This window comes from Neopsephotus bourkii, unplaced genomic scaffold (assembly GCF_033783945.1).
Source record: "Neopsephotus bourkii isolate Nb327-2 ecotype Australia unplaced genomic scaffold, CSIRO-AGI_Nbou_v1 NB_821, whole genome shotgun sequence".
Classification (NCBI taxonomy): domain Eukaryota; kingdom Metazoa; phylum Chordata; class Aves; order Psittaciformes; family Psittacidae; genus Neopsephotus; species Neopsephotus bourkii.
The window spans coordinates 1,361,030-1,388,252 of NW_026901317.1; the positions used below are offsets into that span (position 1 = coordinate 1,361,030).

Below are 27,223 nucleotides of genomic sequence, written 5' to 3' on the forward strand. Positions count from 1 at the left end.
AGACTGTGCTGGTTTTGGCTGGGATAGAGTTAATTTTCTTCACAGTAGCAAGTATGGGGCTGTTTTGGATTTGTGCTGGGAATAGTGCTGATCATACAGGGATGTTTTCATTATTGCTGAGCAGTGCTTACACAGCCAAGATCTTTTCTGCTCCTCAGCCCATCCCACCAGTGAGTAGGATGGGGGTGGACAAGAAGCTGGGAGCAGACACAGCTGGAACAGCTGACCCCAACCGGCCAAAAGGATATTCCATACCATATGGTGCCATGCTCAGCATATAAAGCTGGGAGGAAAGTTGGCTGGAGGAGGCACTGCTCAGGGACTAGTTGGGCATCAGTCAGTGGTGAGCAATTGTTTTCAATTGCATAGAATAGTTAGGGTTGGGAAGGACCTTAATTATCATCTTGTTCGATCATTTGTCTTTCCTGGGTTTAACTTGTCTTTGTTGTGTTTTTTTTTTTATTTCAAATTATTATTAGTAGTAATGATATTATTATTTCAGTCATTAAACCGTTCTTATCACAAGCCACAGTTTTTCACACTTTTACCCTTGCAATTCTTTCCTCCCATATCCTGCTGAGAGCTGTGTGGTGCTCAGTTGCTTACTGGGGTTAAACCATGACAGACTAGAACAGGAAATACCAACTAAAGTAGCATTCAGAGCATACATTTTTTCTTAGAATTTTATCATCTTTCAAAATTGGGTTAGCTTATTATTTTCACCTGTGAGATCACTGTCTGTGTTACCTCAGAGCACTCATAACTATAGGAATGAGTCAAAGATGACTCTAGTGGCCTGTAAAATTGAAAACTAATACTTCTTAAATGAACGTAAATTATCATAATTGTCATTAAATGAGCTTATTAATTTATGGGGATTTCTCTAAGTTAGCATCACACGGCTTGTTGACTATGAACTATATTATTTTAATGTGTCATTTTAGAAATATATGCAATATATGATATGTTTTCAGGTATTTAAATATAGGTAGTGTTCAATAAAGGTACTCTAAACTAAAAAATATCATTCTTTTAGAAAGTCTTTATATTGTTGTTTCAAAAAAACCCCGACTACAACCTGAAAACTGAGGGAAGAAATAATTTATATTTATTCAGTCAGGTTATACTGGACATTGCACAGCATTTTGCGTTAATTCACCACCCACATTCTTTGATAGTAATCGGACTGAGATGGTGACCACCATGCTGTAGGTGATTTTGATAAAAAAAAATCCATCCCTGATGTCATTCATAATACCAGTCCCTGCTGCTGACTCAGTAGCTTTCCTACAGTGAAGCTCACACCTGCTCATGGTCTGACTCGGTGAAATCCATATGGCTTTTTGCAGTTGCCAGTAGATGGTCAGTTGTAGTTAAATATTAAAGACAGGTAAAGATTTTGGAAAAAACAAAGCCAGAAAATGAATTCAGAAGCTGCTCTCACTTTGGATTCTAAACAAAGCTGCCCTACCTATACAATCCCACTTGAAAATGAGACTAATTTAATTGCAAAGATTAAGTGTTCATAAAAAGCTCTCTATATGGGCAAGGTACATAGCAAGTAGTGTGGGCAATAGATTTTTGAAAGCAAAAATAATGTATATATTCCTGCTTATTGCATCTATCGCTGTCAGTGAGAAGAGGTAAGGGTGTGCAATGATGTGACCATAGCTGGTGAGGTGAATTCAGTACAGTAACTACTTCACCCTATTCTGCAACAGCAGAAAGAAGGAAAGTTCAGTCTTCCTGACCCACTTTCTGATTTTCTTTTTCCTGGAAATATTCCCACTCCTACACTTATCCCTTACCCCTGAGGATACAAAATTGGATTTTTTCTTTCTTCATTCTAAAGAGAATTTTCTTCCCTTTTACAGAGGGGAAAATGTCTAGTTTTGCTGTACTAATATCCTTGGTCCATATAAGAAACCAGATTCACAAGATCTGAACCACAAAGGACACTTCAAGATAAGATGAACTCTGTTATATATGAAAAAAAATTCTTACTTTCACCTCAAAGGTGAACTCAAAGTTTCATTTGGTCTGCACTATCTGTCTGCATAAAAGCAAAGCAGGAGTCCATATCTACCTAAATAAAAAATAGTACTAAAAAAGTGGTATGTCTGTTCTTATTTTCGAAATAAAACAGAACTTAACCTGATGTTAGAGCCAAAGTTGTGCCATCAAAATTGCAAGCCAAGCTATGGCTACAGGATGCTGAACTGGTCAAAAAATACCTTTAAATGTTTTTCAACATATTTTATGCACCTGAGGCATACAAATCTAACATTCGTTCTGTGGAAATCAAAATGGGCTTAGATATAGCTATGCACTTCCTTTAATAGATTGAAATCTCCTGGAAACATTCAAAATAATATTTTTTTATTTCAGAAATTTGTATAATTTTTACCCTACCTAATGTGTTTATTTCTATAGTTACTAACATAACCCTTGCATTTTTAAAAGTTTGTCCTGGGTTCAGCAGTAGCAGTCATTTTTCTTCTTCTTAGTAGCTGGTGCAGTGCTGTGGTTTTGGCTTTCAACCTGGGAACAACGCTGATAACACTGATGTTTTTAGTTGTTGCTAAGTCATGTTTACTCTGACCAAGGACTTTCTGAGTCTCATGCTCTGCCAGGGAGGAGGGGAAGCCAGGAGGAAGCAGAGACAGGACACCTGACCCAAACTAGCCAAAGGGGCATTCCATATCACAGCACATCATTCCCAGTATATAAATTGGGGGCAGTTACCTGGAAGGGTAAGATCACTGCTCAGGTCTGGCTGGGTATCAGTCGGCTGATAGTGAGTGGTTGTATTCTCTTCCCTTGTTATTTCCCTTGTCATTATTATTATTGGTGGTAGCAGTAGTGGTTTGTGTTATACTTTAGTTACTGGACTGTTCTTATCTCAACCCATGGCAGTTACATTCTTTCGATTCCCTTCCCCATCCCCCCAGGAGCTAGGGGATGAAGGGGGAGAGTGAGCGAGCGGCTGTGTGGTTCTGCGTTGCCAGGTGGGCTTAAACCACAACAATGTTGCTTTCCAAAAATAAATGTCTATTTCAAAATAGTAGCCAAAAATGAAATCATTGGCAGAGATAGGTTTGTGTGCTCTGCCCATTTTGACAGAAAGGTTGAAGTGGGTCCTAAATCTGGTAGATTTAATTTATTTAGTGGGTTTTATTTGCTCTGTGGTAATAGTAAGAATAGGAACAAGGAGTATGGTTACGTGGCCATGTGCGAAGACAAGAAAATATACTCAAGGAGGTAGCTGCTCATAAGAGCACCTGAGGATTTAGATGCAGGGATTAAGTGAATAATACAGGCCTACTTCATACATTATTTTCCTTTTTGTGCTTTTTTTTATGCAATAAGACTATTCCAGGGTGGGCAAGAGAGCACAGATCTAGTGCACCTTTCCTGACTTATGTCTGTAGACGGTTATATTCAGTTTTTTTTGCAGCTGTGTGCTTCCCACTAGAGCCCAATCCTCTTGCAGTCTTTTTCATTCAGGACCTGCACCAGAGAAGGGTGACTTTACCTACAGACTTTTCAGAAGTAGACAAAGTTGAAACAACAAGAATTTATTTTCCAATTCTACCATTTCCTGAAAAAACTGATTACTCAGATATTGTGTAAAACAGGTATGTAGACCTTCTTAATTTAGAGATAGGGACCTTTATTGCACCTCTGTGTTGTGGGTTAGCCCTGTAGGCAGTTGAGCACCACACAGCTGCTTGCTCACTCCCCACCCACAGTGGGATGGGGAAGAGAATAGGAAGCGCAAAAGCAAGAAAGAAACAAACAAACAAAAAAAAACCCAAATATTAATAACAATGTCACAGGTCAAGGCAGAGATAGTTCAATAAATGAAGGAAAGAGGAGGAAAAAACTCAAACCAAACCCCAACAAAAATATCCCCCAAATGAGACAACAATCATTTATCATCTCACAGGTATAGACAAATGCCCATTCCATCTCTGAGCAGCAGCTCCTTGCCCCAGCATGCTCATCCTTTCAGTTTTATTACGGAGCATCACACTACATGACATGGACTAGCCCTTTGGTTCAGCTGTCTTGGTTAGGGCCCTTCTCAGCTTCTTGCCCATGCTCAACCTTCATATGGCAGGGAAGAGTTGGAAAACCAGGAAGCCTTTACACTGTAAAAGTACTGCTCAGCAATAGCCAAAACACTGTTGTGTTATCAACACTGTTTCAGCCACAAATCTACAATATAGCACCATACAGCCTACTATGAAGAAAAACAATTCCATCTCAACCAGATCCCAGATCCAGTATACTGGTAGTTGCTAACCTCAGAATAGCGTTTAGGACAGGGTTTATCTCAGCCATTGCAGATGCCTAAAAATAGCTTCTCCAAGTCTTAGCTAACCTCTAGACAACTCAATGAGTTAAAAGGACTTCTAGAGTAATTAATTCCAAAGACTGTCATCTTAAGGTAGGCAAGAAAAATTGTCCCTGAAGCATCCACACGTTAGAAAAGAGACAATAGGTCAATGAACTTGGACTTAACTAAAGAAATTTAAGATTGCTAATTAGCTTGCATCAGTCCTGTACTGGGAAGTCAGTGTGGTGACTGGCATGCTTCCAGCTGTTGAGATCTGCTAGTCTTTTGAACACTACCAATGACCTATGACTTTACAGATCCAGAGTGTTCTTTGACCTGTACACTCACTTGCTTCAGTTCCTGTATTACATACTCAAGATGGACTTCAGAAAGCAGATCTGTGCCTCTCTAAAGGATATTCATTATCAGAAAGAAGACAAAAAAGTCTTCAAAGCACATCTTAAATATTAATTCATTAGTGTATTAGCCTTATGTTTGGTCTGTGAATTTTACTGAGTATGTATATAATATCCTCAAAAGAAACTAATTGAATACCATGGCTATTTGCAATCTAGTGATATTCCAAACTTGATTGACTGATGCAGAGTTTGCTCAAGTGTTTTTCCAAGTTGCCTGATAAAATCTAGTTCAGCTGGATTTCTGTGAAACAGCAGCAGCTTGTAATGTACAATTAGGTTATGCACAGGCACGCATTATCATGAATAGGCTTAGGCATAGCTAGCATGTAGAAACTCATTTGTGTTAACAGGATACTGTTGCTGACGGGGTGACGCACTTCACTCATAAGAGAAAAGCAATGATATTATTATCGTTATAAAATAGAAATTTAACAAAGTTTGATAGGAAATGTGACAGTGGTTTATCAAGGTTCAATTGCAAGGTGAACTGGAGTATTCACTGTGTAGAGGACAGTGTCTGGAAAAACTGTTAGGGACACCCTGCCATTGAGTCGTGAGGTTAAGAAAGGCTCCCCTTACTTTCTAAAATTCTTTCTGATGGGAGTTTAGGTGCAGCTGGATCCAGATTTAGTCCCAGACTTGGACAACAGTTTATAGCTAAAGGATTGTATGTGCACAGTCAGTCTTTACTATCACTTCACTAAGATTTCAAAATTTCGCTGTGCTTATTCCCAATTCACTTACAAAGTATCTGATGCAATAAGGATTCTCTCAGCCCCAAGGACTAACTGGGAGAGGCGTCGCTACTCAAGAAGGGCATTCAGGCTCCACTCTTGCAGGAGAGCTCAATGGCCCTTGGGTTGTCCGCTATTTATGGAGTAAAATGATTGACTTATAGTCATATTTGCATAGCAAAAAGTTGGGGCATGATCACATAGCTCTCAGCTGTTAGGCAAGATTTAGGTATTAGGTTATCTGTGTTAGGTTGTCTTAGATATTGTGTTATCTGTCTTCCCAGAAGCCAGCTTAAGCCAGATGCAGCCACTGTGACTACCACTGGTGACTATTGCTCAAAAAGAAAAGGAGGAGGAGCACACTACCACAGATAGTAATGTTAAGTATCAATGGAGTATTCATAGCCAAAAGGAAGGCAGATCAGTTTACACAGCAGTTTCAATATTTAATGTTTTCCTATTCAGACTTACTGAAAAATACTTAGTGAATTTTAACACTGAAAAAAATGAATGTAAACATAAATGAATTATGTAATTTTGTTTGTTTTCATTATTGAGTACATCACACTCAGTGATTATTGTTCCCTTCTTTTCTTTTACCTTTAAAGGATTTATAGTATATTAGCATATCTGCACTTTTGCGTGCTAGCAGTAAACTTTTTAAACTACTGACAGATGAATCTAAAATTAGCAGTTCATCTGGAATTGTGAACATCTTAGGTTGTAATTTAAAAAAGAACATCAGAAGTACATTGCAAATTCGTACAGCATGTGTATGTGTGTATTTTTCTACTCTCCATCTTTGGAACAGAAGACCAAGCAATTTTGGTTTTAAAAGAATGTGGTACGGATAAAAATATTCCATTACTTATTTCGAAAGCTTTTGACAATTCTTTTACCTCTGGGTTTCACCAGCTACTGGGATTAAAGTAATGTTCTTTCAAAGGTCTTATGAGAGCTAGGCATCCAGCTACTGTCAGACATGAAAGTCAGAAAATCTGACTACACTCCTATTGGAATATTTGTAACTATAATGTGAAGCTGACTTCTTAGAGCTGCAGTTGGTAACTAATTGGCTATCGTATTTTGAAAAAAAAGTAACTAGAACATAACTGGCAAATATAAACTTGCAATGATTTTTTCAATTTAAATTTTATTTGAATATACCTCAAGGGATATTGACTAGAAGTCCATAATCAGAAATTAGAAAAGAAGTCAGAGCCCACAGAAGTCAAAGGGAATTCTGTTGGTTTCACACTGCATGGATAAGAGGCACTTTAACCCATTTGATTTTCAAAAAAGTTTCAGATGCCTATACAGTAATGGAGTGTATCACTCTAAATCTACAGTAATGTAAGGTCAGTAATGCTTCTTTGACTGTAAAAGTTAATAAGAAAATTTAGTACAAGCACATTGGTAGAGAGGCTTTTGGGCTGCTAGCATGCTGAACAATGCCAAACCATGACTCAAGAATTTTTTTCTGTTCTTGGGTCATTGGCAAGCAGAGTACCTTTTAAAAAAATGTATCTGATACATCATAACTGAAGGCTGCAAGTTCTTGGGTGACTTTTGTTCTCTACAGACCAGTCACCTCTAGGCAGTTTTTTGAATATTGCCAAGCTCAGGAGGAGAGGAGAATCTACTTGTTCCAAGAGGTTCTTTCAGATCAAGGGACATCTGTCTAACATCAAAAGTATGAACAAGACAGATTATGTCAGAATAAGTTAGAAGATTTTAACTTTGATATTAAACTCAGCGAGTAAACAACACAGAAGATTCAAGATCTATTGCACAAATACTGAAGAAGGAAATAGTGCAAATTAGAGAATTGTTTACACATTTGCAATTAGCTGAGTAACATAATAAAGAAGGATTATTAAACAAGAAGTGTGAAAGAGGAATCTACTTGATTTCATGTATTTACAATATAAAGGCTATTTGCAGCCACTATATCATGTTTTATTAAATCACCAAGAAGTTAGTATTTTGTAAGGAGTCATGGTGCTAAGAATACTAGGATAAAATGTGTTCACTCCAGCAGAAAATGTAAAGTACTGTATGACTTTTAAGCTCGAAAAATGAAAAATAAAGAACAGTCGCCTCAATGCACCTTTCTCCAAAATACTTTACTTCTGGGAATACGATTTTTGCATGATGATGATGATTACCAATACATACAATGACATATATGTATGTATATGTGCATTTTAGGTATGCATATATGGGTCTAAATAAATTTAGTTACTTAGAAGCTGCATTAAGGTAACAGAAAGTTATTCCTTTAGCCTGATTGTTTTCTTACAAATCAAAGACACATTTCAGCAGATTTTTCAGAGAATTGCCTCTCAGTAAGGATCATGGAAAACTTAAGCCATATATTTACTTAGAGAATAGTCACTAGGCTTGCATATCATTTTTACAGCAGAACCCTGACCTTCGCTTACATAATTTCAATGTGTTCATGTCTGCAGAAAGCCACACAGTGTGTCCAAAGCAGAAAAGGTTTTGAGTAAGACCTATCCCAATGCATAAAAAGGTGCAATAGTTCAGTTAGAGAAATATTTGTTCTGTAGCTGAATTAAATAAATGGATACCTAAAAAATAACTCACTCTCTTTCTTAATGACAATCTGAATGGTTTCTTTCCTGTTCACTTGACTGTAATGAAACTTCCAGCTGAAGAAAACTTTTCCTAATTTCCTTTGTCATGGGAGAGAAAGGTTCTGCATTGGATTTATGGTAGCCACTGGTAGCTTCCATACTGGTAGCTACGTTGTATTGTAGTGGGGTTTTTTTGTTTTCTTGTTTTGTGTGTGCCTATGTGCTATCTTCTTTGAGCTTACTGAGTTAAGACTTATCCTTGATAACTCTGCATATGGAGTTTTCAGATATACTATGTATATGAGTTTCAACAGAGTCCTCAGCCTGCTCTCTCAGGTATGAATATTCAGATTCTACTTAGTTGTTCCAGAAGAATATTTCTTTTCAATATGTAGCTCTAAGACCAATACTTACACAGAGTTGAAAGAGTTGGTGTTGCAAGAAATATGAGTGAAGAGTTGTGGATATGGACAAGCAGACTCTTGCACATGTGGCGGGATAGATTATTTGGCTTATATATTTTGTGTGGAATCAATGGCTCCTTATGTACATACTGAGAAGTGATGATGAGTTGTGAATGATGAGAGGAGATTTACCTGACACTGAAAAAGTACATGCAGATCATTATTCCTTCTGTTATTTTTAAATACTAGATTTACTAAAAAAATAAATAGGGTCCAATGAAAGTTTGTATTTTGAAGACTAATCTGTAAATCATAAACTGAATTTAAAATTAATATCCTTTATATGGAAAACATTCTTCAAAGTAATCTTGAGATGGTACTAGTAAGTTCTGACTGAAAGGGTGTCAGAAAACTTTCCACTGCTTCTTATGGGTGTCTCTGTAGTCTTCAGAATTTTCCTGAATGAAGGAAACGTATTGATAGGAAGAAAACAATGGATTCTGGAAAAGCCTTCCTAGGCATTTTGTGGTAGTACAAAAATTTACAAATTATGTAATTAAGGCTCAGATCTTTCTTTTGTAATGTATACCATTTAAAAATAAAAACATGCACAGGTTGCCATATAAAAGAGAATTTAACAAAACATTGTACACAGCATTAGAACATTCTCTTTTAACGGTTTTGTATTAGGCCTACATGCATAATAGGATTAAAACTTCTATCTCTACATGTATATACTAATAAGAAGACTCACTAGCTTGGGGAGAATTATGCACAGTATATGTATAGTTAGAAGGGTATTGTCTCATTTCTGATCTATGGAAATTCTGTACTTTGCAAAGAGGTAAAGAGAAATGACATAACAGCTTAAGGCCTTTTAGGAATTAAGTAAGCCTGACAGTTTTAGATGTTATTTATACAGCTTCACAAATTTTAGAATTGTCAGGGCAATTAATAAAGGTGAATGTTTAAAGTACAGGATATAAACTCCACATCAGTTCCACACTGTCCATGCAGATGTACTTGCAGAAACACATTCTTTATAATAACCTGCTTAATGATTCATAAAACTTTGGTAGAAAAACAATCATTAGCAGTATTTTTATAAACCTTTTAAATATGCAGTCTGTGGAATGACAAACATTATTGGTAACTAGTCTTGATGATTTTTAGTTGTATATGATTAGGAAATGTTTTCCTATTTTTAGTAGTTGGGTTTCTGGAAATTATTTTTTGTGATCAGTTTTACTCTTCTGGCTATTACCTGAAAAGCAAAGAATGATGTTTTAACATAGTATCTATCTGTAAATATATTCTCCATCTCAAACAAATTAACCACAGGTGAAGTGTGCTAGGTGCCAAATACAAGGTCCTTATGTTGGTTGGGGCAATCCCAAGCACAAATACAGGATGGGCAGGGAACAGATAGACAGCAGCCCTGAGGATAAGGACCTTCGGGTGTCGATTGACGAGAAGCTCAACATGAGCTGGCAGCGTGCGCTTGCAGCCCAGAAAGCCAACAGCATCCTGGGCTGCATCAAAAGGACCGTGACCAGCAGGTTGAAGGAAGTGATCCTGCCCCTCTACTCTGCTGTCATAAGACCCCCCAGGAATACTGTGCACTGTGGCCCAAAACATAACAAATGTGTGGACCTGTTAAAAAGTGAGTCCAGAGGAGGGCCACAAAGATAATCAAAGAGCTGGAACTCCTCTCCTGTGAAGACAGGATGAGACAGCTGAGCTTGTTCAGATGGAGAATAGGCGGCTCCAGGGAGAGCTCACAGCAGCTTCCAGTTCCTAAAGGGGGCATGCAAGAAAACTGGAGAGGACTTTTTACAAGGGGATGCAGGGACAGAACAAGTGGGAATGGTTTTAAACTATAAGATGGTAGATTTAGATTAGATGTTAAGAAGTTCTTTACAGTGGTGTTGGGAAGAGGTTGCCCAGAGAAGGTGTGGATGCTCCATCCTTGGAAGTGTTAAGCAACCTAGTCTAGTAGGATGTGTGCCTTTGTGTGGCAGGGGGTTTGGAACTAGATCTTTATGGTCCCTTCCTACCCAAACCATTCTATGAGTCTAAGTGTGAGCACCTGTAATATGTTTGGTAAAAAATTAGAAAGAATCTGACTTGCAATTCATAAATTCAAAATGAGTAAAGAATATGATGATTTATTTGCCTGGACACATGTAGCTGAGAATCTTCGAGCTTTAAAAGTCAAATGTCTGCATTCAAGATAAGAGTGGCAAGGCTCATTAAAACTAGCAAAATGCAGTCAAATAAGTGATGTGTTGAAATGAATGGAAATAAAATTGTTGCTGTTTCTTAGTAATATTTTATCTTTATTATTTTGCTAACTTACATATCTTTCCTGTGGAAAAAATACTAAAAGAACTCATCCTAATACGCAAAGGCATATATACATATATGTGTTTGTCTCTGTGTATTTACATATATGCATGTGTGTGTACATATATGTATGTATGTATGTATGTATAGGACAAGATCTCAGTAGCCTTCACCACACGGAAGAAGTACTTCACCACAGTACTTCACAATACCCCTTCAAAGGCAAATGAGGCCATCTGGAGAACTAACAGCTCTAAGGAAGTTACAGGAATCTGAGTGGTATTGAGGCTGTAGCAAACAATCTGTAAAGTAATCCAGGACACAATAAGAACCAACCAGAAATGTTATGCTCTACAGGGTAAATACACTGAAGCACCAGAGCTATTGTTGCTCACCAAAAGGTTTTGCGTCTCTGTGGCAATGGGATGGACAAGGAAGTAATATTTGCAGCATATAAAACCATCCCATGCAGTGCTGGAGGAATGAGGAAAATCTTCCTTGCATGGAAAAAATATTTTCCTGTAGCCCTACTGTACCTGCTAATTACTTGTTTATGAGCACAAAGAAAATAATCCATTAAGCACAAAACATGTCTTTAAGAATACCTTATCCCCCTAAACTAGAATATTTTTAATCAAAGCAATGTTTCATGCAAATGCAATGCAATCTCACATCTGTAAAACAGACAATTACAATCAACCCATTTTTCTTCCCACAGAACAAGATGGGCAGTTTTAAAAGTACTGCTGGCAATCATTGTGCAAGAATAAGCACTAATATTCCACAATTTATTTTTCTCAGAAATAAGGTATGTGTAACTGTAAATACACATCCCTACCCCTGTCACATTCAGCAGACTGGATTGAGACCTGTATTGTCTCTTTTATATATTTGAATAATCCTACACTTCATTGTGATTGTCATATTTTCGATAGGACAAGGTTTTCCCTTGTGGTGTGTTTTGTGGAGTGTATTTGGGCAGGAATGCTTTCAGTTTCTAAAGCAAGCATTTGCAGCTATAAGCTAAATGTAAGATCTGGCCAAGAGAACAAACTGCAAGAGCTGCAGTGGATGTTTATTGTTCTTAAAAATCAGCCATTAACAAACCTTAAGCAATCTAGGAGATGTTTAGCTGAATTTTGTTTTCCGAGGTTCACTTAGATAAGGAAAAAAGGAGGTGAGAGAAATTGCAGGAGGAGGAGCTGAGCTGTCTCAAGGTGGAGCTGTATCTTGTATTAAATGACACTGGCAGATTAAAGCTCTCTGGTGGGGAAGGGCTTAAAGGCTGAGTCAAAAGCCAAGAAGTCTCTTTATTTACGCCTACCTCCGTGCCCGTGGCAATCTGACTAATAACAAACTGCGCTAACAAGAAGGACTAGAAAGAGCAGAGAGCACACAGAAGCAGCTTGCATCTAAAAATCTGACAAACCAAGTGATCAAGTTAAGCTCTTGTTTGTTTACTGCATCCAAATGCTTGCAAACAGTTAACTATATGCAGATAAGTCAGCATAGCTGTGAAGTACGCTGTGAATTTTAATTGAGGAAGAAGGACAACTACTTACAGGATAGTCTAATGCGCACGCTGCCTGGAAGATTTTTTTCAATTGAATGCTTTGCACTTTGTCTTCTGAACAAGGATTTTAACTTTATGCAGCAGCTGTAGTATTGCCAGACCTTGCAGCAAAGTGAAACTCAGACGAAAGTGTGCATTTTTCACAGGGAAAAATTACATCGCATTGAAACAGCTGCTTAAACTGTGCATTAGTGAGCGTTTCAGGGAGCGTTACTGCTGTACAGGTAAGAAAGATTCCAGTTAGATAATTAATTTAACAGTGGAATTTATTTCTCAGTAACAGTGGAATTTATGCAGGACTTTGTGCAACTTTTATGTTAAGTGATGGCTGTTGATACTGTTTTTTCGAACAGTCTGCCAGTTGCATTTATTCAGACTGCCAGCTGTGTAGAATGTGTGTGTTAAGGGAACGCTGATTTCAGATCCCTTGAGGGGGGACGAATGGGTGTTTGTTTTTATTTCCTGAAGTGGAAGAGTGGTCTTAAATGCATGTCTGACTGTGATTTCCTTCAGAATTTGATAAACAATCCTGATGGCTTTTAGAAATTACTGGTTCTTGAGATTTTGAAATTCTTCAACATGCAGTTTTTAAATAGCTGAATTAAAGCGTCCAAATGAACACACACAGCCCAGTAAAATAGCAAGCTATTTCAGTGTTTTAAAACCACGGTGATTATTATTTGTCAAGTGTGTAATGCCTTTGCTATAAAGTGACTACTTCTGAAAGTATTCAACTTTGCCTCATAGAAAGGACTGTGACTTTTTCAGTCTTTAGAATGCCTACTGCAATAAGCTGTTGCCGTGTGAAGTTAGCAGTGACTTTCATGAAAGCAGGTAAAATGAACAAACTTACGTTACCATGCAGAATTTGCTGAAAAACCTCACCATGTGAAAAAGGTCAGCTTTACCAAGACTTTAAAATAAAATTTTACTTTATTGTGAATTTAGTTAAATGTTGATAATCTTAAAAGCAGCTTTTATTTTCCACTAGTAGCCCACTGAGAGCTTCATTACATGCTCCCAAGTGTTAAGACCAAAAAAGCCAAGACTACAACGGCCCTATTAATTTTTGCTCTGAATATATGTGTGTGTGAGAGTTCTGGCAGTGGTGCTCACAAAAGTATGAGGATGATTAAAATGGGAATGTTTTCCAATTGGTTACAAATGTTGTTACTTTCATCTTTGAGAGGAGGGCTCTCATTTTTACAAGCTAATTTCTCAATATGGACTAGAATGCAACATGTTTTTCAGATGATTCCCCCCCCCCTCCCCCCCCCCTTAATTTTTGCTCAGGGACTTTTTAACTGCAGTTTAAATTTGATGCAGATTGAAGCTGGAATTTCTACAGAGAAAAAGTGTACAAAAATAAAGTCTAATTAGTCATACAGTAGGTTTGAAGCTGGCATCTGTGTCAAAAGCCTTCATTATTTTACCTTGGGTCACTGGAAGAGATGTCGATGCATGTAAAGCAAGGGTTAATCTCTAGCTTAATATGATTCTAGAATTATTCTGCATACTTCAAAATAACACCTTGACATGTTGTTTCCCATCCAGTACTTCTGGGGAAAACAAACTTAAAGACGTGTATGTTAAGGATAGTCAGCTAGAGTTCCAGGAGTGAGACAATACAATTATTTGTAGTACAGAAACAAAGATGAAAGGTCATATGTTTAAGAACATTTTTTTTCTCATGGTATGAATCTCACTATTCTAAAATCATACATCTACTCCCACTTACTAGGAACTTCTAATGGATAAATCATAATTCATTGTGCTGTTGTTCCTTTTTGTGTGTGTGTGATACACCACGCCACTTAAGTGTCTACATGTATAAATCTTTGCAATCTGTTTTAAGAGAAGCCTTGAGAAATGGTGTTGCTAATAATAAAGGTACATGATAATTAAAATATATAGATGAGATGCCAAATCATATGGCCACACTGTAAGAGTGTTCATGTATGTAATTGAATAGGTTCTTGTAAAAGGTTCTAATCTTTCAGAAATTAACACTTCAGCTGGTTATGCAGTAACATTGTGTGCTTCATGTTTCAGTAGTGACCCTTATTAGATTACTTAAGAAAGCTGATTAGTTCAGTCCCAAAATAAATAGCCCACCCCCCAAAAAGTCCTTGTATTTTAAATCTTCCATGCAATTGAAATAGTATTTATTTATTTTAAGCAAATGTGGAAATATTTAATTAAAGATTATAAACAGTGATTTCACTCCATCTCTTATGTCAAGAATTACCAGTGTTCTTGTTAAATAGACAGCCTTGCGAGAAAAAAACACAACAAAGAATCTTCAAATAAAGTGTGGCATAAAATGATTAACACCAATTATAACAATGTGTAAATTTTGCTTGTGACTCCATAGTTGTACTGTAATGATGCATTTGTCAGGTATTTCAAAGTTCAAGATCAGCTTGACAGATGATAATTTAAGTTACATAACATAGAGATCATAACTGGTGGTTGCTTTTAACTTGTAAAGCACAGTACTATGTATGTTTTAGATCTTTTGCAATAATTAATGATTATAATAACTGGAAGTAGTCTAATAATCTAAAAATAATGCTTGACCCTTGCCTACATATTTCTTCTGACATGTACTGCATTGTCAGTTTGTTCTTTTTTATTTTAATTGTGTACACAATTATTTAATGCACATGTTATCTTCAAACATATTACACTAGTATGCGCTAGTGTTTCTGCTTTCACTTAATATCCACAATCTATAATATATGCATTAACATTTCAGTAAAGAAAAATCAATATTTTTGTGTACTTTTTTGGGGGGGGGTTGGAGGTGCAAGGGTTACAGAGGAAATACCTTTGATTTATACACATAATGCAGAACCAAAGGAGAAATTCCTTGTATCCTGACTGAATGGGCTTGTTCTCACCTCATATTGCTGAACCAAACCAAGTCTTATTTCTTCTCTTCAGCAGCTAGACACATTAAGTTGAGCTTAGCAATGTACTCTAAAAATCTGCAGTGCTATATGGTGACACAGAACAACTATCCAAAATATTATATTAGCCTGGATATAAATTGCTTAGGGCAGTAACTTACTACTTTTGTCCACTGGCAAAACATTCTATATGATATATAAATAAAGTCAACACGCTCCTGATTATCTCCTACTTTGAGTATCAGCGTGAAAGTACTGAAGCACTCCCATTGTTATTGCTTATTGATTCAGTACATTAAATTATATTTTTCTCTCTTTAGAAAATAATTCAAATGTTTTGCATGATATAATATTGCTTGCAAAGTGAGGTAGCTTAATGAGAATTGCTAGGAGTTGTTATTGCTCTTCTACATCCCAGAAATAAAAATCAACCCTGTGAAACCATTACCCGATTACTTTTCCTTTTTCTTCCTTTTTTTTTTTTTTTAATAGAATCTGCTGGGCATCATGAAGCTCTGGATTTTTATTCTATATTCAGTTGTCATTGCATCTGATCCTTTCCACTCACAGCCTTCTTTTTCTTCAGTCAGAGGATCTTGTCAGAGTTTGTGTTCCTGTGAAGAAAAGGATGATACCATGATTATAAACTGTGAAGAAAGAGGCATCAAGATGGTGTCAGAAATAAATGTCCCACCATCACGGCCTTTCCATCTTAATCTGTTAAACAATGGCCTGACTATGTTACATATGAATGATTTTGCTGGCCTTGTTAATGCTATCTCTCTACATCTTGGTTTTAATAATATTGCAAATATTGAGCCTGGGGCTTTCAATGGTCTCAGCCTTCTTAAGCAACTTCATATCAATCACAATTCTTTAGAAACACTTAAAGAAGATATGTTTAATGGACTGGAAAATCTGGAGTTTCTTCAAGCAGACAACAATTTCATCACAGTGATTGAAGCAAGTGCCTTCAGCAAGCTCAACAGGCTTAAAGTGCTTATTTTGAATGATAATGCCATTGAGTATCTCCCTCCGAATATATTTCGTTTTGTGCCATTGACCCATTTAGACCTTCGTGGAAACCAATTACAGACACTGCCCTATGTTGGCTTTTTGGAACACATTGGTAGAATACTAGACCTTCAGTTGGAAGACAATAAATGGGCCTGTAACTGTGATTTGCTGCAGCTGAAAATATGGCTAGAAAACATGCCTCCTCAATCAATTATAGGTGACATTGTATGCAATAGTCCTCCAGTTATCAAAGGTAGCATCTTAAGTCGATTGAAAAAAGAATCACTTTGTCCTACTAATCCTGCCAATGAACTTGAAGATCCTTCAGGGTCACTGCCCTTGGTTGTAACCACCTCTATCGGTGATAGTCACCTGTCAACTAAGGTGATTCCTATCCTGAAAGCTCCTACTAAAGAACCAAGTTTAGTGCTTCATACTTCAAAGCCTGCTACTGAGTTTCCAGGAATCTACTGTCCTGTTCCCTGTCACTGCACCAGCCATATGCTCTCAGGGGTTCTCATGCACTGCCAGGAGCGAAATATTGAAAGCTTGTCTGATTTAGGACCCCCTCCTCCGAATCCTAAAAAGCTTATTCTAGCTGGAAACATTATTCAGACATTACTGAAATCAGATCTTGTGGACTATGCCAGCCTGGAAATGCTTCACCTCGGGAACAATCGCATTGAAATCCTAGAAGAAGGATCTTTCACAAATCTGACTAGACTGCAGAAATTATATCTCAATGGCAATCATCTTACAAAGCTGAGTCAGAATCTCTTCCTTGGCCTTCAGCACCTTGAATACTTGTACCTTGAATATAATGCCATCAACGAAGTTTTGCCAGGGACATTTAATGTAATGCCAAAACTTAAGGTCCTTTATTTGAATAACAACCTTCTGCAGGCTTTGCCACCCCATATCTTTTCAGGTGTTCCACTTACCAGATTAAATCTGAAAACAAACCAATTTTCTCATTTGCCTGTGAGCAATGTCTTGGATGAACTGGATATGCTGGTACAAATCGAACTTGAAGACAACCCCTGGGACTGTACCTGTGATTCTGTTGCGTTGCAAAAATGGATACAAAAACTGAGTAAGAATACAATGATGGGTGATATTTTTTGTAAATCTCCAGGACACCTAGCAAAAAAAGAGCTGAAATCCCTCAACAGTGAAGTCCTGTGTCCAGGTTTGATAAACAGCCCTGCTTTACCAACTCATGCCAGTTTTGTAATTGTGACAACTTCTACTACTACTACCAACACCGCAGACACCATCTTTAGGTCCCTTACAGATGCTGTCCCACTTTCTGTTCTAATACTAGGACTTCTAATTGTGTTTATAACTATTGTATTTTGTGCAGCAGGAATAGTTGTTCTGGTTCTTCATAGGCGACGAAGATGCAAAAAGAAACAAGCAGATGATCAAATGAGGGATAGTAGCCCGGTTCACCTTCAGTATAGCATGTACGGGCATAAGACAACACACCACACAACAGAGCATCCATCTGCAACTCTTTATGAGCAACGTATGGTTACTCCCATGGTTCAGGTCTACCACAGCCCATCCTTCAGCCCCAAGCATACTGAGCAACAGGAAGAGGGAAGTGAGAAGGAAGCTAATGATTCCAAACATCTCTGCCGAAGTCTCCTGGAAAGAGAGAACAGTTCACCTCTTACAGGTTCAAATATCAAATATAAAGCTACAGATCAGTCTGCAGAGTTTCTTTCTTTTCAGGATGCCAGCTGCTTGTATAGAAACATCCTTGAAAAAGAGAGAGAACTTCAGCAACTAGGGATCACAGAGTATCTAAGAAAAAATATTGTCCAGTTCCAGCCTGACATGGAAGTTCATTATCCTGGAACACATGAAGAGCTGAAGCTAATGGAGACGCTCATGTACTCCAGGCCAAGAAAGGTTATTCTAGAACAAACTAAAAATGAGTATTTTGAACTCAAAGCTAATTTACATGCTGAGCCTGACTACCTGGAAGTCCTGGAGCAGCAAACATGAAGTGATATTACTTCAGGCTGGGGCTGAATTTCTGTAATCCTATTTTTAGTTGGAACCATTGTAAATAAAAGTGCCTTATAATAACATGTCAACAGTCAGAACTTAAGCACAGTAATCCTAGCAAAAAAACTCAGGGATCACTGTGGGAAGCCATGGGGTTATGTGCAGGCAATATGTCTTACCCCAAGTTAAACATGAACTTTGTGTGATTGAACTGTGGGAGGAAAATTGGTTATTGAAATATTCCTCAACATTTTTAAAAAGTGTGTATGGCACTCTCCATTTTGTACCTGACCTATGGAAAAATATGTCCCATTTACTTCCTTTTCCACTCAATTTAATTTGATCCTTTTAAAAAACAAACAAAAAAAATCACACCTGTGTTTGTAGTTACAAGGTTAGAGTGGATTGGTTAGGTTAGTAAATGCACTGGGTTCATGACCGCTGTCTACAGCTGCACCTAACAATACCATTATAATAAATATGAAAGAGTTAAAATCATAGTAAATGTCAGTAAAAATACAAAAGAGAACAGAAAACCCACACAGAAAAAGAAAATATTTTTGTCTGTGCACCCAGAACCTGCAAATATTTAAGTATTTTACATGAAACTTCAGTCTGTATATTCTGTATCAGTATGTGGAACAAAAAATATGTAACCGTTTTTACCCAACGTCTTCAATGAAGAAAAAACCCAAGCCTTTTGAATTAAAAAACAAACCTTTTCCTATTTTCCCTATCTGATAGCTTTACCTAATTTTGGACAATCTTTTCATGAGCTGCTGCTATAAAATATTGTGAATCACTGGTGTTTCAACTCATAATCTTGGGCAATTTGAAAAGCTACTGAGAATCAGCTGTAAATATGTTACTGTGTTTAATAAGTTTGTTTTTTAAAAATATATATGTATATATAAGTAACTTCTGTGCTGGCTTTAAATATTCTTGGAAAAAAATGAGTTTGCTGTGGCTAGGAACTTCCAAGTGCAAATACAGGTCCTTTTCCATCCTACCCAAAAGCAGCTCCCAGACAGAACAACTGCAGCAGTACAGACATGTGGAAGAATGATAGTATTTAGCTGTTTGTACAAAAATAGGTTATATTTTCTGAAATTAGAGGAGCCTAATGTGGGAAAAATAGGTAAAAAAAAAAAAATAGAACACTGCAGGTTTATTTTTGCAATGAATTCTTGCTAGATTTATATTTGCTATTTATTCTGTATAATTTTGTATTTTTTTTTCAATTGACAAGAAAAAGATTATTCCTGGCTGCCTTTCAAGCAAATGAAGGAATTACTCTCTATCAATGAAAAAGAAATAGAGGGTTTTTTAATGTCTTTTTCTTAAAGGTCGCTTTGTAAAGAAGGAAGCAACTCCTGCATGCACAAGTTTAAAAATGTTTGGGAAATAAACGCAACGATTCTCACTCTTTTCATATGGACAGAAACATCTTGTCCAGAGTGCAGTAATTCCATTCAATTTTTGTGCATGAATGACATGGTGCCAAAACACAAATTCTGACCTGCATTTATCTTCCTCTAAGCAAACCTTTTGTAAACTGACTATGCATGAAATGGTGGGGTTTTTTTCTAATTTGTATTTGTAGAGCTGAAGATCAGTGTCATTAGTACATGTCCACCTGTGTATGCTAAACTTCTCATTGAAGTCCTGATAAACTCAAAAGTTATTGTTTAGTTCATCTTACTGTTGATGTCTTACCTATTTGTATATACAAATATGAGTTCTTCATAATGTTTGTACATATGTTTCTGAGAGAAAATTTCCTATACTACATACAAAATTCAGATTCTCAGTTCTTTCAAATCTGCATAGAGTTAATGACCTTGATGGTGCTAGACTAATTTGTGTAATTTGAGGATCTGACCACATGTTTCTGTTAGCAAATCAACTTCTTCATTAAGATTACTGAGGTGTTATAAATTTGCTATGGAAGTAAAAAAAATCAAAATTTCAGTTGTTAGAGAACAAGTATTATTTCCTCTTCCTATGACTATGAATAATTTAGTTCAGAAAACCTTTGTATTTGGAGGATTAGGAAGAGTAACTCTGGTATAGCAACAATAAAATGTATTTGTCTTATTGCTGTCATTATTCCAGATAAGTAAACAGAATGCTAAACACTATTTGTGCAGGTAAGGGTGAGACAAAAGGGCAAATGCAGCTATATAAACTTTACATTAATTTAATTATCTAAATAACTATCAGTTATTTTTAGCTACTCTTGCATATTCAAGACGTGAATGGGCTTCATAGAGGTGTCATGCAACTTACGGAAACCCATGCACTGATCTAGAGGAGCAAGTGGAACCTTGGTGGGGTGGCTTAGAGCATCAAAATGACACTAGATATCTGCATTTAAGCAATTCACTTTCCAAAAAAAACCAAACCAACAAACCAAGTAACTTCTTTATTTGAAGTTCAGATTCAATGAAAATCAAATTCAGTCAATGGAAGTGATACTAGAAAACTCTGAATATTAAATCAGACCCTCTAACATTGTTCATTGTAGGATTTTCAGAGACCTCAAATTAGTACAGAGGAAAAATACCCAACAAAACCACAGAGCAGAACGGTTCATGGTACTAGATAACAGAGTTTAGTGTTGCAGTTTCTTTCATTTCAGTAGTTATTTCCATTAGTAAAAAGTGGGAGTAAAAATAATACCCTGCGATTGGCAAGATGAAGGGACATGATGTTTCAGGCCCTCAAGCTTTGATTTAAGAGAAATAGCTTCAGACTAAAGACAATTGCCACATGCACAGATGTCACTGCTTAGCTGCTAACAGTTACTTGGCAGAATGTTGAGGACAACTGTGTAGCAAAATATTCTTTGTTGTAGCCTCAGAGCATCAGAAAGAAGAGTGATCTAAATGTCAAATCAACTCTGTTATACAGCTGTTCCAGAGCATCACTCAGCAGAATTAAAGTGAGCTTTAGCTTTTAGCTTTCCCTTAGCAGGGAGATTCACATAATTCACATGTAAGGGCAACTGTACTCTGTGGCAGTCTGCAACTCTGCAAGTGGTTTTGCAGTATCTAAGAATCACTAGAATGTGACACGTTATCTACTTTCCCATCATCTGTCTCTACTGGACTGCCATGTCGTGAAAGTTTGCAGGATGAAGAGGGAGGGGTCTGTCTATAGCTTCACCTCTTAATAACCTTCTCAGTGATTTTTCCAGCTACGAGGAAATTTTATATTGCCAAAACAAAAAGGAATGAGAGTATGGCCTTATGTGATTATTCTCCAGGTGAATAGTATCAGTATCTGCTGATAAAAATAAAATCATGTCATAAGAAAGGTATAATGTACCAAGAAAAAAAGAATGCAATATCTGATTCTAACTGTTCCTTGGAACTAGAAATATCTCCTTAATGTTATTTGTGTTTGCAGAAAGTTGGGAGGGATATTCAGAAATGTTTCCTTAATACCCTTATCTCTTTTTAATTTTTTTTCTGATGGCAAGGCACAGTTAAATGGTCTGATACAATTCACTTAGCTAGAGTACCAGAGGTTGGAAGGCAAAGCGTATTTGACAGTTTGCAACTAAATGGATATATTTTTCTCCTAACAGCACAATAGTTCGAGTGTGACAACAGTACTTCACCAAGCACACTGGTGTATATGGCAGCTATGTTATCATTGTTAGGGTACCTCAAGGTAATTACCATTTTTCCCTCATATCCGAGTGAATAAATTATATTCCATAACACTATAGACCTGTTCCCTAAATAAACAGATATTAAAGCAATTTATTGCATTTTAAAAGCTTTTTTAATCCTTTCAACTTTTTAAAAGTTAAATGTATTTTTCTTTCTTTTTCTTGCTATTTTCTTTTTCTGCTATACGTATTTGTCATACAGACTTTTAGTACCAGTACTTATACATTACTTGCAACAATGCTTCTCCAAGCTTCTAAACAGCTTGAAATACACCAAAACCAAACCAACCCCCCCAAAACCCCCTTCCATCAACCCCCCCCCCCCAAATTTACACATAAAGTATTTATTCATTGTTAGTCCAATATTTTCACACATTATCATCCACTGGAATGACAGATCAACCTTTCTGTAAGCAAATTCCAGTCTGGAAATGAATTCATCCTTTTTATCAGTGATGAGTCAGACCTACCAGATTCTAAACCAAAGGTTTTTCACCTGCAGTCACTTTTTCTTGATTGTAATTTAAGGATCAAGTTTTGGCCACTCTTTGCATGACAAAAAAGTCCCCAGTGTGACCCCAAACAAGGGGTGTTTACAAATCTGCAACTTACTTGTATTTACTTAATAGAGAATATTAATTGTATAGTATGCTAAACTGAAAAGATTTGTCTGGGGTATCAAACCATCTTATAAAGATCCACTTATGGTGTGTTAATAAAAAAAGGGTATTTATCACAAGTAAAACATTATTTCACGTTTTAAAGTAATAGTGCCAAGGGAAAAAATGCAGACTGAATCTCAAAATCATCATCAGAAAGGATTCTGGATTATCATTCTGAGAATGCCATTATCTACAGAAGTAAACTTTATTAGCCACACCAACACAGTCTGTAAGTTTCATGTAGGTGCTGAAATCATTATGAGGAAAAGAAAACCCAATCAAGCACTTGTCTTAATTCAAAAGATCAGCTGAAAAACTTATTTCTCTTTTCTTCTCTTGTGCTCCCCAGCACAGAATACTTTCATTTCCATGAATTTCCTGCTCAGCTGTAGACAGACCTCTGGCAGTACAATCCACTCCATGGTGAGGTTTTGCAGTGTTTGCATTGCCTTAAGTGGTCACTTCCTCTGGGACTTAATGTTTGGTGCACCCTGTTGCACTTCAGACAGAGAAGATGGATCTACTACAGACCCTGCATTAGAAGTCAAAAAACCTGGCCCTGTTTGACTTTCTGAAGCTTATGGTATTCTTGATCATGTTCAACAGTTGGTATCAAATCTTTTTATTCCTTGAAACAGGAGCGAATTGTAGCTGGAATAAATATAGGAAAGTTAATTGCCATACTGAAAAGATACAGCATTGTTTTTCCTGCACATTTCCTAACAGTTAGCTTTGGCTTTTTGACATAACGGAACAAATTCTTAAGAGCCACAGTTTAATGGATAGCAGCTAACCTAAGGAAGAAAGTAAAACACCAGATGCTGTTCAGCTCTATAAATGCAAGATGTGAAGAACTTTTTTTATTTATTCAGGTTCACCAATGTGGAGTGCAAGTACATGTGCACAGCACATTTCATAAAGTATTTACCAAAGTTTTGTGTTTTATGACATGAACTTCAAGATATTCACAGTATGTTTCTCCTATTACTACTGGAAGGACTGCTTCTACTCCTGCTATTACTTTTATTTTTGCAGTGGAATGACAGAAAAGAAAAACTTGGTTTCATATTTCAAGGAGAAATGTTATTTATCGTAACTTCAGCTGTTTGCCTTTATAGATCAATTCATCGAGATTATTTTGAGGTGAATTGTTTTACAAGTTAAGAATTATTTAAATTCTTCCAGTTGTAACTAGTTACCAAAGAAACTACAGGAGAACAGTACTTAATTGTTCAAACAAAAAGAAGTCTGAAACCTTTTGAATATGCAGAAATCTGATGGAATGCTAGCATAGACTTGCATTTTAAACTGTAAAATAGATTTTGCTACATCATAAATTTTACTGTTATTTTTATTTTTGCATTTTTTTTAACTTCAAAGCCAACATAACACTTCCATAATGAAACATATTTGGGTTAAATAAGTATTAAATGGTTCCATATTAAGAAATATTAAAAAAAGCTCATGCATATGATCTGATACACCACCCTCCCTTCCCCATTTTTCTGTGCTGAATGCATGCAGCGTGCTGTACAGAAAGTTCCTTTCCTGGTCAAGGAGACCAAATAAGAAGATAAATTTCTTCTGTGTCCTTGTTATATGCACTTTATGGGAGGTAGAATATTATGGATTCCCATCCCTGTGGTGCAGTACGTTCACATAGTTCATATTTAATGTAATTGTCTAAGTTCAGACTTAATTAAATGCATGGCATTCTTAACAGAAAGGATTGACCTAACAGTCCATCTATGCAATCATGTTCTTTTGTAAATGGAAGGTCGTTGCAACTGCACTTTTTAAAAAGACCCTGTGTTACAAATATCTTTTGAATATGCTAGATCAGACCCCAAAGATTCCTTCAAATTGTTACGAAACTTGATAAGATGCGAGGGTCCACACTACCAATGCTGGGCTAGTTTATGGACATCCAGACACCCTGGATGTTTGGGTAACAAAGAGGACAGTAAAAAACCCTCTAAGGTCATGTGTTATAAGAGTTTTTGAGAACAGTTAAAGATTTAGATTGCTCTTTTCATCTGGCCTGAGGGACTCAATATTTCACAGCACTGTATCATATGATTTAAAGAAGAATGTAAAACATTAAGAAATCAGAATTGTAGTATTTAAATGCCACTGTTCACAGAAGGTAAATAGTTCCTTAAGGTATTATGAAATGATGATTAAGATATGGAGATTTTAACTGCCTCATATGTTATGTGTCTTTAAGTAATATATCACTTCAGGAGAGATGGGGACGAGGTACTGTTGCTGTCAATTGACCACTCATGCATTAAGATTTCCTGAAGGGAATGTGCTGAGGATAGCTATCTTAATGCTGCCATACATGATATTATGAAGGCTGAATCATGTTCTATAGATTCTAAAGCAATTGTTTATTATAGGATGAAATCTGTCACTGCTCTAAGCACTGAAATGTCATCTGAAGTCAACTGGCCTTCTTGCATTATTACCTTTATTCATAAGAATGATCACAGAACAAACTGAATCTTCATTATTTTCATATATAAAAGCAATCTTGTAAAGAAAATGATGCCTCCTTAATTTTTTATTCATGTTGTGATCTAAGGGCCATTAAAGCTAAGGAATGGTGTCTTTTACGTCTGGAGTTATGAATCATCATCATCCTAGATGATTGGTTTGTCTGTGCAGATGTATATAGTAAAAAGTGTACAGAAACTTAGGGATGCTGATGTACCAAATTTTTACAGTGGCTGTTCTTAATTGTAAGGTCAAACTATATGTTAACTTCACAAAAATTACTCTGAAGATTCCTGTGACACTGTCTCCTTAAAAAGTGGAAGATACGTGTCTTTTTCTCCCCTCATTTTTTTCTAACAGCTAAGTATGTAATGAAGATCACCACACAGGTTGTGAAGGTCAGTATCAATAGTAAACACATAAAATATGTTTGAATGCTAATAAAACCTTCTTCACTAGGAAAGGTAGTGTAGCACTGAAATGCGTTACCCAAAGTATCCACAGGACCTTAGTCTCCAGGAGATTTTCAGGACTTTGCTGTACAAAGTCACAGCTGGTCTAGAGAAAGCAGTTGCCTTGCTCAAAGCAGAGGATTGGACTAGACAGCTTCCAGAGGTCCCTTCTAGGCAAAGTATTTGCTGTTCTAATACAGTCCTGCAAAAGACTTCTGAGGGCAAAGTAGAAGAGTCTTTCTCTTCTACACACAGACTTCCTGATTGTGAAGTTCAGGAAACCAGTGATGCTCAGCAAACACTGTTGTGAAATAAAGGATATTCAACTAACTTCTATAAGATACAGAGAAGTGGTAATATCAATGCTGCATTAAATCAGAGTATTTCTCTACTGCTAGTAAGAATGCATGTGAAATGTAGTTACCTAAGTTTATTGTTAAAACTTTTTTTTACATTACTGACGATTTCAAATTTCTAAATAAAATGCTGAAACTATCTGAAACCCTTGAAGACTAATCCATTTCTGTACTAGTCAAATTAATGAACCTTGTTTGCTTGACATACTACTGCTGTAGCTCTTCACACATTTCAAAGATAACAATAATCTTACTTTTTCAGAATATCTTTCAGGCTTTAACAGTTCTTACCTTATATATTCTATTTGTCAGAAGGCCAAATTATTAGTATATGATTATTTTACATTTTAAATTTAAAATATTTTTTCATAAAATTATACTTTGAATTTTTCAAATTATGAAGCAGCAGTTAGAGCAAGATCCCATCTAAATGTGACTGATTTAGTCAAATCAGGTTCTATTTAATATAAATAGATTTTGATTGTTACAAATTTTATGACAATTTGCTTACCTCTACAGTCAGGGATTCGGAAAGGCTGTTGTTTGGGTTTTTTTTTTCAGTTTGCTGGCAACAGTAAACCTCACAGAGAACTGCTACTCTTAAAAAATCTACGTAGTAAAATAGTGTTTAGAATCACTAAACTTAGCAAATTATTCTAAAAAGGTAATTCTTTCAGTTTGTTGATGTACACTCAGATATTTTTTTCCTCAACTTAATTTTCCACTTAGCTAGGAGAAGATTTGTAACTGTATCAATGGAATTTTTAAATAGTATGAAATTTTTAGACTTTAATGATTGAAGTAAGAATACTTCATTCCAATAAACACATAATATGTGTTTAATGATAATTTGTTACACATTGATTATCATCACCACAGTTAATTGTCTTGTTTATTATCATCTTTTGGATTATAAATGACTGCAGGTAACACTGCATCACTTTCTTTTCCCACCAAAAATCTAACAATGTCGACCCTTTTCAGAAAGATGACTTAGAAAACTTATTTTTTTACAATGGGACTACTTAAAAGGACATATTTATCCACATATATTTTTCTGAAATGGATATCTCTTTGGTTTTCATTACACTTTAGATAATCTCAGAAAATGGAGAAGGTATGGCAATATTAATGCTCAGCAGTGGAAAGAATTTGCTGTAATTACAGTGCTTCTTGATAATGTTAATTAGTAATCCATCTTTTCACAATCTT

The 27,223-nt window shown here is 36.3% G+C and overlaps 1 protein-coding gene across 1 annotated transcript; it reads left to right on the top strand.

The window, feature by feature from the left end:
* The first annotated feature begins 12,123 nt into the window (after nt 1–12,123).
* On the top strand, nt 12,124–18,676 carry SLITRK6 (SLIT and NTRK like family member 6). Its single transcript, XM_061355658.1, has 2 exons — nt 12,124–12,642; nt 15,823–18,676. Exon 2 carries the CDS (start codon nt 15,838–15,840, stop codon nt 18,358–18,360), a length of 2,523 nt encoding a protein of 840 aa, XP_061211642.1. The 5' UTR covers nt 12,124–12,642; nt 15,823–15,837; the 3' UTR covers nt 18,361–18,676.
* The last annotated feature ends 8,547 nt before the right edge of the window (nt 18,677–27,223 follow it).

Coding starts and splice junctions, on each gene's coding strand:
- SLITRK6 (XM_061355658.1), top strand. CDS start 15,838: ATGAAGCTCTGGATTTTTATTCTATATTCAGTTGTCATTGCATCTGAT.